The sequence below is a fragment of the Chenopodium album genome, chromosome 13, assembly GCF_948465745.1.
Source record: "Chenopodium album chromosome 13, dcCheAlbu1.1, whole genome shotgun sequence".
NCBI lineage: Eukaryota > Viridiplantae > Streptophyta > Magnoliopsida > Caryophyllales > Amaranthaceae > Chenopodium > Chenopodium album.
Window position 1 is genome coordinate 12,325,790 of NC_137846.1, and position 13,926 is coordinate 12,339,715.

Genomic DNA, 13,926 nt, shown 5'->3' on the forward strand with positions numbered 1-13,926 from the left:
ACTTCTATTGGAGTACAGGACGCTGTACATTCCTTTTATTATTATTATGCGTAGGAATTCCACCACGTATGAGTGGTTTTTGATGCTGGCACGGTTAGCTCCCGTGTCAATAACCTCAATTTGTTGGGGGAGGTTAGTGGGAAACCCGTTCGATGCGTAATCAACGCTAAATAAATTATTTAGTGTCTAGTGAGAACTTTTATTGAATGTTGTATGTTTGAAAAACAGGTGCAACAAGGTAAGTCGTGTGTTGATAGGGAATTGTATGCTAGTGTGTTAATTACGCTTATGTACTCAGCTTTGCTGATTATGTGTTTTGTGTGTTTGTTGGCCTTGTCTTTATCTTGGCCCTATGATGACCCATTTTTGATGGAGAGTTGTGGAAATAGGTAGAGATAAGCATTTCAGGTGATGAAGCATTTTCATGAATGGGCATGAGTGAAGAGCGAATCATGCTAGTTTCTATAAGTATATGATGTGTTTATTGCTTTAATTATATATGACTTGATTATTATGCGTGACTAACGAGAAGAGTTTTGAGTTCAGTTTTGGTTTTAATAAGGGCCTATAATGGTTCCAAGTTGTAGGTTGAATTTATTTCACTTCGTTTGACTTTGGTTTGACTTTACTTTTGTTGATTGACTTTTCAAGTTGACTTGTTTTGAATAGTTTTGAAATTAGTCTTCCGCTGTGTGCCTTTGATAGTTGCCTTAACCGTTTTTCACGGTGGCGGTAATGTCTTAGATATTCCTATTTAAAGTTTTAAACAGGGCGAAACATGTATTTTAAAAGAAAGGAATTTCTAGGGTGTTACAGCTCTCCCCTGCACAACAACAGTCTCTTATGGTTCCTTTTTCAGCAGAAGAGATTCGGAATGCAATTTTCGGTATTGATGATAATAAGTCTCCTAGTCCAGACAGGTTCCCATCAGCCTTTTTCAAGTCTCACTGGTCTTGTGTTGATTCCTCGGTTGTTTCGGCGGTTAAGCACTTCTTTGCTCATGGTTATATGTTAAAAGAATGGGATCGCACCTTCCTCGCCTTACTTCCAAAGGTGGAGAATCCGAAACTCATCTCTCAGCTCCGGCCGATAGGTCTTTGCAATGTGATCTATAAATGCGTTTCCAAGTGCCTCACTTTAGTTTTGCCAAGTTTGGTGGCTGACTTTCAAAACGCTTTTGTCCCAGGTTGTCTTTTATCGGACAATGCGTTAATAGCTCATGAAGTCATTTCTTATATGAATAGCTCAAAAGCTAAAAAGAGATTTTTTGCGACCATCAAGTTGGACATGAACAAAGCTTACGATAGGGTTCGATGGGATTTTCTGTTTCGGTTACTTCAAGAGTATGGGTTCCCACCTTATTGGGTTCACATCATCAGTCAGTGCATTTCAACAGTTTCCTATCAAGTGCTGGTTAATGGGAATCCTTCACCAGCTTTTCAGCCTCACTACGGCCTTCGTCAGAGTGATCCTTTTTTTCCTATCTATTTGTTCTTTGCATGGAGGTTCTCTCTGCTATGCTTAGAAAGGTCGAAAGAGAGTCTCTTATCCGAGGGATTACTAATTCTTGAGGTGCTCCTTCGATCTCTCACTTGTTCTTTGCAGACGATTCCTTGTTATTTCTACCGGTTTCTCCCGAAATATGTGATAATTTAACAGCTCTTTCATCGGAGTTTTGCGGACTGTTAGGTTAGGTTATAAACTTACAAAGGTCATTTGTTAAGTTCAGCTTGAATACTCCGGATGACTATCGAGAGTACCTTTCTTATAGTCTGGAGCTGCAGTGCAAGCCATCTCTTGGCTCATATTTAGGTTTATCGGTAGAATTAAGTCGCAGTAAAGTTTCTGACTTTTGGGTTCCTTATTGATAAGGTAGTTAAGCGTCTTTCGGATTTTACTTCTATAGGCCTTTCTTCGACAGCAAAGTTAGTTATTATAAACTCGGTTTTAGTTGCGTCATTCAATCATATTCTCTCTGTGTTTAAGGTTCCATCCTCAATTTGTTCGAAGATTGATAATCTGCTGGCTCGATTTTGGTGGAAATCTGATTCTCAGTCTCAAGGACTAGCTTTACGCTCGAAATCCCTCTTGCATTTGCCTAAAGGTTTGGGGGGTTTAGGTATTCGTAGGGTAAGCATCTTCAATTCTGTTCTTTTAGCTCATCGGTGCTGGCGTATTCACCGTAACCCTCAGCTTTTGGTCTCTAAGTTACTTACGGCCAAGTATCCTTCCCTCCGCTCTTTAAGCCTTAGACAATTCCGCATCCTTCTTGGGGTTGTCGCAGTCTGCTGACAAGATTGTCGACTCTAGAAAATGGGATTGCTTTGAAGATCGGTTCAGGTTCTCAGGTTCGGATTCTTGAGGATAATTGGGTTCCAAGGGAACCTGTGGTTTTTCGACCAACTTTGGGTGAGACGGTTCTTCCGACTCATGTTTCTTCTATCATCAATCCGCGTTCTTACGCGTGGGATTCGACTTTGGTTCATCGGCTATTTGATACCCCTACGGCGCTTCGTATTTTGGCTTTGGAGCGTCCTACACAGCCGATGGATGATTTTGTATATTGGAAGTTTTCTAGGGATGGCTCTTTTTCTACTAAGTTAGCTTATGCTATGTTGCTCAATCAGTCGGTTGGCTCTACAGTTTCTTCTACAATCCCTGTCTCTTGGTGGAAGCACTTTTGGGGATTGCCCCTTCTGCTGAATTACAATGTTTTTGTTGTAAGCTTATCAATAATGCTTTACCTCTTACTGGAATCTTGCAACTAAGGGGTATTCCAGTGGACTCGACTTGCGTGTTTTGCCACAAGGATCAAGAAACACTAGATCACCTATCTCGGGATTGTTCATTTACTTCTTATCTTTGGGCTTCTACTTCGACTGCCTCTTTGGTGTAACTTTTGCATGACAATCCATTTATTGCTTGGCTTATCGACATGGTCTCAGACTTTCGTTGCGATAAAAATTAGGATGGTTTGGTCTCGTTTGTTTCCTTTTGTTGGGCTATTTGGCTGGCACGTAATCATAAAATCTTTCTCCAAGTTGTGTTGTCTCCAGCTGTGATCTTTCACATGATGCAGGATTGGATTTCTAGGAGTTCTTTGGCTTGGGAATTTAGTTTGCTTGTTCACTCTTCTGTGAGACCTCCTCATAGAGCCTTGGTAAACTCTGTTTCTTGTTGTCTACAAGGTTCTCCCGCGTCTACTTTCGACGCCTGCTTAATTTTTAATGGGGCATGGAATGTTGAAGATGGCAGTGCTGGGGTAGGTTGGATTTTCGAGATGTTTGTTCGAACTTTGTGATAGGCGGTGGTTCACGAGCTTTAATTTGTTCTTCAGCTCTCCATTATGAGTTACAAGCTTGTTTATGGGCCCTTCGAGCTGCAAATCGTTGAGGTTTCAGGCGTTTGCTAATCTACACTAACTGCTCGATTTTATTTACTTTTCTTCGAGATAGAAGTGATCGAGATATTTCTTGCATGTGGCTCCCTCAAGATATTAGGACTTCGCTTTCGTGATTTTCTGCTTGCGAGCTTCGCAAGGTCCCTCGTCAGTGGATTACTCCGGCCCACTAGTTGGCGGTTCAGGCTCGTCTTCGCCGTTTGCTTTTATGGTCTTTTTAGTCTTTAGCTCTTGTTTGTTTGTTTTTGCTTTGTTAGAACTTCTTGTAAAAAACAAAAAAAACCCCTTCTTCTTCAAAGCTGCACTATCAACATCTTTCTCAACTTACTCTTATTAGTTGACACAAACCCTTCTTTGTTACGTAAAATGTACTTAATTATTACAAGTCCCTTTTCCCCATTAGGACCTGTCAAATTCTTATCTGTTTTAGTAGTACTAAAATGAATTTTAAAACCACATTCATTTTCATACTTTGAATAAAAATCAATTCCAACCGGAAGACTATCAAAATTCATATCCAAACACAGGTTTATTTTGCAAAGAACAACCAGGAATGTACTCTTTTTCATCCTTAGAATTATGCAATATCCTAGGAGTAACATACTGAGAAGGTGTTTTCAAAATGCTTACACTAACATCTTCAGGAGTGATAGCAGAGGATGAAGGTTCAACAACATCAACATAAGAAGAAGTCACAACAGAGGAAGACGGATCAACTGCATTAACATCTCCAGAAGTCACAGCAGAGGAACACTCAACTAGTTCATTCATCTTCCTAAAAAGTAAATGATTCAAAGTATAAAGTTAATAAAACGACACATAAAGAAAAACAAACAAAATTAAAAGGTAACAGTAAAAATAAATAATAAGAATGCATTAGTAAAAATAAGTAAAAGGTAACATAATGTACAAAATCAATGAATAAACCAAAATAAAAAGACAAACATAAGTAAATGATACATTTTCCTGAAAAGTAAATGAGTCATATTATAAATAAAGTAGAAAACCACATAAAGTAAAGCAAAAAACATAAAAGTGAAAGAATAAGAATTCAGTATCAGAATTTGTTGAAAATAAACGAATAAATTAAAAAGGAAAACATAAAAAAAAAATAAGAATGTATCAGTAACAATTACTGAAAGATAGCAGAATATACAAAATCAACGAACAAACCAGAAACAAAAAGAAAAACATAAGTAAGGGTTGCGTTCTATTCACCTGATTTTTACTTTATCTAAACTTATTAGCCTTTATTAGAACTTATTTTAGTTATAAATTTAACTTGGGTAGCCCTGATTAACCCTTATCACAACTTATCTGAACTTATTTTTGCTAAACTTATCTAACCTGAACTTATTAACCCTTATCTGAACTTATTAACCCTGAAATAGTGGAAATAAGGTGAACACTAGGGCCTTAGTGTAAAAGCCCTAAATCGGAAATAAAAAACCCCTAAATCATAAAAACAGAGCCCTAAATTGAACACTAAGTCTTAGAAAATCAATCAAAGAAAAATTAACTGGAGAAATAAACTAATTTGATAAATTTACAATAACAAAAACCTAAATCTCGAAAATTAAAATGAAGTAAACATAATAATTGAAATAAACAACGAAAATCCAAATAAAATAAAAACAGGAAAAAATTACCTCAATGATAACAAAAATCGAAGAATATGAAGTAAAAGAAGATCGAAATCGAAGAATTTGACAAATCAATGAGCGCAATCGAATAATTCAAATAGCGAAAAATCGCCTCTGAGAGAATTCGAAAGTAGAGAGAGAAAATGCGGAAGAAGAGAGAAAGAAAATGAAACAGCGCATGAAAAACAAGGTCGTTCAACTGACGAAATTATAAAATACCCTTAAAGAAATTGAAAATGGCGGTTGAAACACTAGCCTTCGGATTGAGAGCGATAAACGATCACGATTAGTTCCTAATTCCTATTATAGGATTTTGGTTCTCACATGATCTTGATTCTATATATAGATAAAATTAATTTATAATTTTATTTAAAACTAATTTTATATGAATAAACTCGAATTTATTCTCATCATCCGCCCTAGTCTATTAACCTATACTAAAAGCAAATCCTTCCATGACACTTGTCATTACCTTGTGAAGAATTTTCCTACCTTTTTCCTTTTTTTTTTTGGTCAAAATGCTTAAATAAACTATTTATACCTTATGATATTTTCTCTCCAGTTTGACAATCATATTCCATATATATCCAAATGAAATATTTATGAATATCTTTTATATACTATATATTTGTAATATTATTATTAAAAATATTTAACAACCGTGCATTGCACAGAATTTTAACCTAGTAGCTTTTTAAACACAAAAAAAAAAAAAAAAAAAAAAAAAAAAAAAAAAAAAAAAAAAAAACATAGAGTCGACTTTAGGGTCTGTCCACTTCAGCTTAATTTCAGTTTAGTTGAGTTCCAATCAATTAAGTTTAGTTCAACTCCTAATTTCCTTCTCTCATAAAATATCCATTTCAACTCCAATCAGTTCACTTCAGCTCAATTCAGAAAATAAAATAAAATAAAATAAATAAATAAATAGCGTAGTTAAACCAATTTGGTAGTCCTTATAAGGGACAGAAAAAGCTGCACTTCCACAGCATTATTATTCTCTTCTTTCCTCTTCAAGGACCCCAACTCTCTCTCTCTCTCCTCCCTTCTCCTGCTTGTCTTGTCCGCCATGGCTGCCGAATCCACCTCTGCAATTCAGCGAAGCCAAGTATTTCTCTTTCTTCAACTCCTATTCATCTTTCAATTCGCCTGTTAATCTCTTTTCTTTTTGATTCTGCAATTATTCTCTTTTTTTTTTTAATTGAATTTAATCTTAATTTTGTTCGAAGGTGGATTTATTGGAGCACATCGATTGGAGAGGTATTGAATGTCTCAATCAAAGTGGCACTCACACTATTGCCAATGCCCTCAAACAGGTTCGTCTCTCTATGATTTTTCATCAATTCTTTCAAAATTTTGAATTTTTTTTGCATTTTTGAAGTAATTTGTGAGTGTTTTTGATTGAATCTTCGTATTTGAAAATTAGGGTTTTGCCTTTTCTTTTTGTAAGTTTTTATTGATTAGTTCATGATACTGTGGAATTCAATCTGGTTGATGCTGCTTTTGCTAGCTGTGTTTATTTGAATTTGGTTGTTTTGTTCTGGGTTGATTGAATGTATCATCAATTTATTCCAATTCGTTGCAAATATTTTCCCGTAAAAATATATGAGGATAGGGATGTGTATGCAATTTACATGCGGAAGAATGGGAAATAGGCGCAATTACGATAGGGATGTGTATGCAATTACGGAGGATTTGATTCCAGGACTAATTGTTCTCGGTCTTGGCGACTGGTAGGAGTGGTTTCTAATTGTTTACATTTGAGACATTAATAGGAAGTGCATAACAGTCATGGTGTGCAAACTGCAAAGTGGTGGATCTACGATTTTTAATTAGATGTAGCACTAGTCCGTTCAAGATTTTCACATACGAAGTATATAAACCATATCAATTATCTAGGATCTCGTTTGTTCTATATTTGAGAAATTAGTAGGAAGTATAAATCCATCATGGTGTGAATAACAACATAGACTTATAACACTTTTGCTCCCCCAAATGCCCTTCAATTTAGTTTGGAATGTACCTGCCTCGCATTCGTGCTCCTACAGGTTACACAAATGTCAGCAATATTGTATTTAGAATTTGTGCAAACTACTACATATTATGATAGCTATGCCTAAAGGGAATGGAATGTCATGTATGCTCATGATTGTGCTCAATATGACAAGTTCTAGAAAACAACTCGGACTGAAGGGCTGAAATGTTTGCATTCTATTTATAAAGTATGAAGTACATGCAAAACTTTTAATAAATCAAGTATAGGTTTTATAGATGCCACATGCCGACGAGGGAGCCCCAGATTATCTCCTTGCTAACCATAGGGATTAAATTATAATATCACAGGTAATAGCAGTGTTACTATGAACAATACAAAAAATTATATACTACCTCCGTTACATATTAGTTGCAACTTTGGGTAATATTTGTGAGAGATAAAATATTTCAAAGTTGCAACTAATATGTAACGGAGGTAGTATGTATTTACAACTTTGCCATTTGATAAATAACAATCGTTTATCAAGGGGATAAACTTGGATTTTCTACATGCTGACACCCACATATAGCTTTAGGATATTAACCTTGTGTCTGAAATTAAGAGCGAGTGACACTTGGATATGTTCTGTATTTGACACCTGCATTCAAGTAACATAGCTCTTATATAGGTGGAAAATTTGCCTTGAATCCCTTGACTCCCTTATCCAATAGATGTTCCCCGTAGTCTTCATTTTACCTCAAGTACAAGTGTTGGATCAATTGATACTTGGACATTGGTAGGACATATAGGCACCTCATTTTGGGTGAAAATCACAAAATTGTTTCACGAAATAGTTGATTTAGACACTTGCACACAGTCAGTATTGTGAATATAATTACATCCATCGCAAGCCCACAAAAATGAAAACCCTAATACATTATTCTCAAAGAATTTACCTTTTACAACTTGAAAACCTAAAAATTGTTGCAGCTTATTTATTGTAAGAGGTGAGAAACCCTAAATTTGCACTCGTCTGTTGTACATGCAAAGGTGGGATACCAGATGCTACATACTAGGGAAATTTGCACTCTTCTGTTTGACAGTGAATATTTTAACAATATTACATAATGGGATTTGAATGATATAAGTATTAATATGCTGCTTTTATTTATTTATTTATTTTGGTTATCAATCTGATTTATGTTACTTTGAGATTAGTTATTTTATGATTTGCTTTTTTAATGTTCTGCTGTCAATGAACCAGGGTTACCGTGAAGATGATGGCTTGAATCTAGAGAGTGATGCTGATGAGCAACTTTTGATCTACATTCCATTTACCCAAGTCATTAAGCTGCATTCTATAGTCATCAAAGGACCAGAGGAAGAAGGTCACTATAATAATCACCTTTGACCTATTTTCCAATCTCTTGATAGATCGAACAAAAAATAGAATGAGAAAATAGTTAGTTAGTTACATTTTATGGAAAAAAAAAAAAAATTATTATTGCATATGCTTATGGTGTGTTAGCTGTCAATTACTGTTTTGTGATCTGGGTACTTTTTTTTTATTACTCATGCTGAATCACTATGTAGATTTTTTTGTGATAAATTTTGGTTGTTAATCTTGGTAATGGTTTTGTCAACGCCTCAGTGCTACTTGGCCTACTCTAGGGAGTATCACGTATCTTGCAAGTTCTTATCTTTGGTACTTTGTGCACAATTTGTATGTCCTGAGATTGATTATATTGGTCTTTCCTCTTGATATATTTATTTGTTGTTCCATCTCTTTCTTCCGTGGAAATGGTATATTGCTGTGGTTATAACGTAATTTCTTAGGACAGTTTATTGTTTTCATGTTTTGTATTAAGAGATTATGATAGCTCAAGCTCAGTGTGGTGGTTGCTGCTCTCTTAGTTTCCTATGTAGAAAAGACATATCCACAGTATTAGAAGTAAGGATTATAGATGTGCTTGTGTGAAGTTTCATTGCATGTCAGTTTGTGGGTAAACTATGGAGTGGGTTAGAAGTTTGGACTTAGGATTATGTGAAACTGGGGATTGGTCCTGTATCAGGTGATCACCGAACTTTAACGTATCAGGTTTATAATGATTTTCTTGATTGTGATGGTCCATTACAGAGAGGCTATTTGGGTTGGGGTTTTAAAGGAATATACTTCATTGAGTTTTAGAGTAGTTTATCTAGCTACTGTGAAGATTTTTGGTGAAGCAGACTAGGGGTACTCTGTTAAGTGATAATATGGCCTATGTTTCCATGTTACATACGCAATTCATTTTTTGGATTTACTGGTCAAGGATGTCATTGATCAAGTCATGAGTTTACCCAATCCATCATTTGAATTGTTTTCTTATGCAAGACTTGGAGTATGATAAACTATGGTTCAAAAAACTAATTGCATCTTTTTTCAATTATGTAAATGTTTGGGAGATCAAATTGTGGAGGATTGATCTCCATTATTGTTTCGTTTATTTTATATCATTGTTTTTTTTTTCAAAATTCTGGTATTTTTTTGTTCTTTAACAAAATTCTCATGATACTCTTTACATATCTCCTAGGGGATTGCTTGGCATATTGCAAAATTTTTGCTAATTCCCTGGGATGTCTTGTGATTTTCTTGGATTTTATTGTTTCTTTTTTTAGTTTGTTTAATTTAAATTTTTAAGTTAGTCACAGGATACAAAGGGTATTGAAGATCTAAGCTGGATGACCAGAGGGTTAGCATTGAGCATGCATTGTGGTAGAATATTGAAATAAAGGAGGCATAAACTTTAAAGTAACCATTTGAGTTCATTTGGGACTTGATGTAGTTTTTTCAAGTAACTAGGCATAGGTTGATGCATTGCATGCATATGTTATACATAATACACTGCCTATATTTGGGGGGTAGCAGCTCAAATAAATCATGTCATACTTATTGATTAATTGTGAACACTTCTTTATTTGTTGATGGAAAAAGTTTGAGCTTGTGATTGTTTTTGATACCTATTAATTTCACATTTTCTTGGTTGCAGTGGACATTAAATGCGTCATATTAATTTTGCAATTTTTTTCTCCCTGGTCCCTGCAATTTTAGTAGGTTGTCAAAATTCTGAAGAGAGTTTTCATTTTCAGGTCCTAAAACTGTCAAACTTTACTCAAACAAAGAGAATATGGGATTTAGGTATCTTTACATGGTCTCATTCTTTCTCTTGATCTGAGATTTTTTAAGTATCTCTGGATCTGATCTTTGGTTAATATTTATGGCAGTAATGTCAATGACTATCCTCCTAGTGATACAGTTGAGCTTTCAGCTGATAATATAAAGGTAACTGATCAATGCTCCCTGTTTTCTATCATCAACATTATTAAAATTTGACTCCATCTTAATAGCAGTTATGTTTACAATGTGTACAACATCGTCCATTGCAGGGAAAGCCCGTAGTTTTGAAGTATGTCAAATTCCAAAATGTTCGCAGGTATGGTTCATTGCTGAAAGGCCTGAAGTAGCTTTTATATTTTTTCTGCTGTTTCCTTATAATTGCAATAGTTTCACATGTTTTATTTACAAAGTTACAAATATGTTTTTATGTTAAATGCTGGATATGTCTCAAATTATTTTTATCTTGATATCAACTTTTTGTAAAATTTACTGATAGATGTGTAGGAAGTTAATAATCAAAGTTATAAATGGGCAAATGCTAGAATCAAATTGCTACAAATTTACAGAGAAAGTACATCATCTTGACAATTATATGTTTTCTAATTATCTTTGTTGGGATGCATGGACAGCTTAACAATTTTCATTGAAGATAATCAGTCTGGATCGGAGGTGACCAAGGTCCAGAAGATTGCTTTGTACGGAACAACGTAAGTTCATCATTGGTGTGAATAAATCTTGTCTTTCTTTGTAATTATCGTTTATTGATTACATTTTTCCTGACTTGTCATTTTGTTTGCTGCTTCAATCTTTTGTGGGTGTATGTGTGTGTGTGTGTGGAGGGGGGGGGGGACTTATAAAAAGCTCAAGTCGCTTAGAACCCAAAATGCGCATCACCTGTAACGACCTGCACCTTGGTGGGTCGGTGGGGTTATGCGGTTATCAAAAAACTTTAGGAAGGTGTCTGGTGATCTTCATTATTTATACAAGAAAGTAAGAAACAAGTCCGGTTAGAAATGAACCGTGTTTCGGTTTAGGCATGAAGTCTCATTTTTTCCAAGAAATAAAAGTAGTAGATCAATGTTAGATTTTTATATATGAGAAAAAGAGAAGTGTTGGTAGTATGATTCTTTGATGACTTACTTGAGATAGGTAGCCACAAGTGACAAGCTACTTGAAGCCTGGAGTATCATAATGTGCACATCATGATCTACTTCTAGAGGGATGGGATTGCTAAATTAGGTCATGGTTTCACTATCCATGAGCTCATTCAGTTGAAATGATACTGATAAAGAACAAGTGCTGTAAAGATAGCACAAAACTTCAAATGCTTTTGTACTGAAGGCCAATCTATATGCTTTTGTTTCAGACAATGAGTAATCTAGACATGATATGACTACAAAATTCTTAGTTCCCAAAGACACTTGTAATGACTTCAAAGCTATTTAGTTCCCAAAGGCACTTGCCTGTGATGGCACACAGTTTTGTCGCTGTACTCTGTCAAATTTAATCTAGGTTGTTCTTGCTATAATGCCGCTAATGTATCTAACTAAATGTCATCTTATGTTTTGGTGGGCATAAGTAGCTCTGAATATTCACAAATACTTGGAAATCTATAAGGAGCTTAAGAACCCCTAATCTTTTTAGGCTCCCTTTGCCTGTGCACTAGGTCCTTTGATCAGTAAATTTCTTAAAATGTCCTAATGGGCCTTCCTGACTTTGAGACTCTGCCTTAGTCAGGAGTCATGATCCTTCGATTGATGCTTTGGGCCTTTGGTTCATCTATATTTCTGTGGTGATGTGCAACAAACCTGTAATTATACTATGCTATGTTAAACCAAGAAAACCTCAAGAATCCTCATGCATCAAGCAATCTCTACTATCAATGTGGATATTTTTACTAATGTTAATTTTTCAGTGTCACTGGCTTCCTAGGGCTATCTTAGTTGGGACTAGCTATCATTTTGCTGTAATCCGAGATAGTGAAGCTGATAAGTACTTATATGTTCTACCCAATAAAAAAATTAGAAGGAAAAAAAAAAAAAAAAGAGCATAAGTAACTATTTATAGGCTGTGAATGTGGACAAGTGAAAAGATTATTTCAGTTTAGGAAAGCAAACGTGGACAAGTAAAAATTGTCCTCCCCTGTTACCATTTTTTGGACCATCTAGCATCATTGCTGCTGTGTCCTCACATGCTCTCAACAATGCCGTGTTTTGTACACCTGTCATTCGGCTCTACCCTGTAGCACAAAGTATTGCCTTCTGCCTGTTGATTTGATTTTGTTCCATGGTGTATTTAAGGTTGTTGTACCTTCTTTAACTTGAGGAGACATGTCAAGTCTAACAAGGTTGAGGCCAGGGACTGTAAAAGGCTTGTGCTAGAAGTAACTCCCTGATAATAATTGAGGACCTTATTTAATTGTGTAATTGACAACTTGAGGCCTTGGGTTGAGCATTAAAACATAGATCTTTTTTGTTGGTCAGTTCTATTTAATCTCAAAAAATAGCTCGGTGCAGATTTAGCTGCATATCTCTTGTGAGTACACATTTTACTTTTTTTTTTGTTATTTTGAGGCTGTTACTATTGTTTAAGAATTTGGATGGTGCTACTTTAAGCTCATTAAAATCGCTGATTTGGCTACATCCCTTGACTAATTGACTTCATCATAGGAGCTATTTCTAGTCATGAGTTTCTTGTTCGGTTGTTCCCATACCAGTTTGAGCTAAGGTTTAACCGTTTAAGAGCCTAAAGTGTTATGTGAAATGATGAGTCCTACTTCCTACATCCTGCAGATTTTCAAAACTAAGTGCAGTGTAGGAGTCTTTTACAAGTTTTCTCTTCCTCTGGATCTGTATAAACATAGTTCCTCCTTCACACACACACCCCCCCCCCCCGGCGGTCTTTTCCCCTAGTATACTCTTGTTTTCCTTGATGAAAATATGATGATGGGTATAAGTGTTTTGATTGTAAATGTTTCAGTTGAGAGGTAGAAACTAAAAGATTGTTCAATGCAGGGTTGAGACAACAGATATGAAGGGTTTGAAGAAGATTGAGGACCAGCATTAATCTGGAGCTGGAACAATTGACCTGAGTATTTTAACCTTCCAGTCTTATTCGGTTTTTCAATATTGGATTACACTAGCCATGTATTGGCTGTTTATGACAATTTATACCCCAAAGCTGTGACATCTTATGTGCTATAGTGTCCAGGATGTGCTGCCCTTCATAGCTCTTTGATGTGCCATTTTTCACCTTACGGTCTGGTCTATAGACTGGACAGGTACAGGTTGTAACCCACATCATATATTCATGTGTCGGAACTGGTCAATGGTTTGATGTTAAGGGAGTTTGGGTTCACAAACTGGTCCATACTGGATCTTGGATGACGATATTATGTACTCGTAGTTTTCATGTCGTTTTCTTGTTTGTTAATTTTTCCTCGGTCACTCTATTAGTTTAGAATGATTATAAATTAGCTGGGCATAAACTGAAATTGATCTTAATAATGAAGTATTACCATTTCAAGTCAACAAAACAAAACGGCAAGAAAGCAAAGATAAACAAATTAAAATGATTGTGAAGAATCTGAGATTAGTTTAGTTTGGGACGGTTCATGTTTGGGTGTAGACAAGCATTGAGCCTCTATATTGGTCCTTTAACAATCAGGCAGTTGAACGATCAATTCTATCAGTCTTTGTTCTTGACATTTGATTTAACTAAACTGAAATTATTCTTACCCATTAAATTAATTATT

At 35.5% G+C, this 13,926-nt stretch overlaps 1 protein-coding gene across 1 annotated transcript; it reads left to right on the forward strand.

Annotated features, from left to right (window-relative positions):
* The first annotated feature begins 5,996 nt into the window (after nt 1–5,996).
* LOC145576326 (PITH domain-containing protein At3g04780-like) lies at nt 5,997–13,583 on the forward strand. Its single transcript, XM_081634097.1, has 8 exons — nt 5,997–6,148; nt 6,270–6,356; nt 8,280–8,403; nt 10,145–10,193; nt 10,280–10,337; nt 10,442–10,488; nt 10,802–10,879; nt 13,187–13,583. Exons 1-8 carry the CDS (start codon nt 6,110–6,112, stop codon nt 13,236–13,238), a joined length of 534 nt encoding a protein of 177 aa, XP_081490223.1. The 5' UTR covers nt 5,997–6,109; the 3' UTR covers nt 13,239–13,583.
* The last annotated feature ends 343 nt before the right edge of the window (nt 13,584–13,926 follow it).

Excerpts from the sequence above, each read along its gene's own strand:
- LOC145576326 (XM_081634097.1), top strand. The coding sequence starts at position 6,110 with ATGGCTGCCGAATCCACCTCTGCAATTCAGCGAAGCCAA. Across the intron at positions 6,357-8,279 it reads TTGCCAATGCCCTCAAACAG|GGTTACCGTGAAGATGATGG; the intron begins GTTCGTCTCTCT and ends TCAATGAACCAG. Across the intron at positions 10,338-10,441 it reads TTTCAGCTGATAATATAAAG|GGAAAGCCCGTAGTTTTGAA; the intron begins GTAACTGATCAA and ends CGTCCATTGCAG.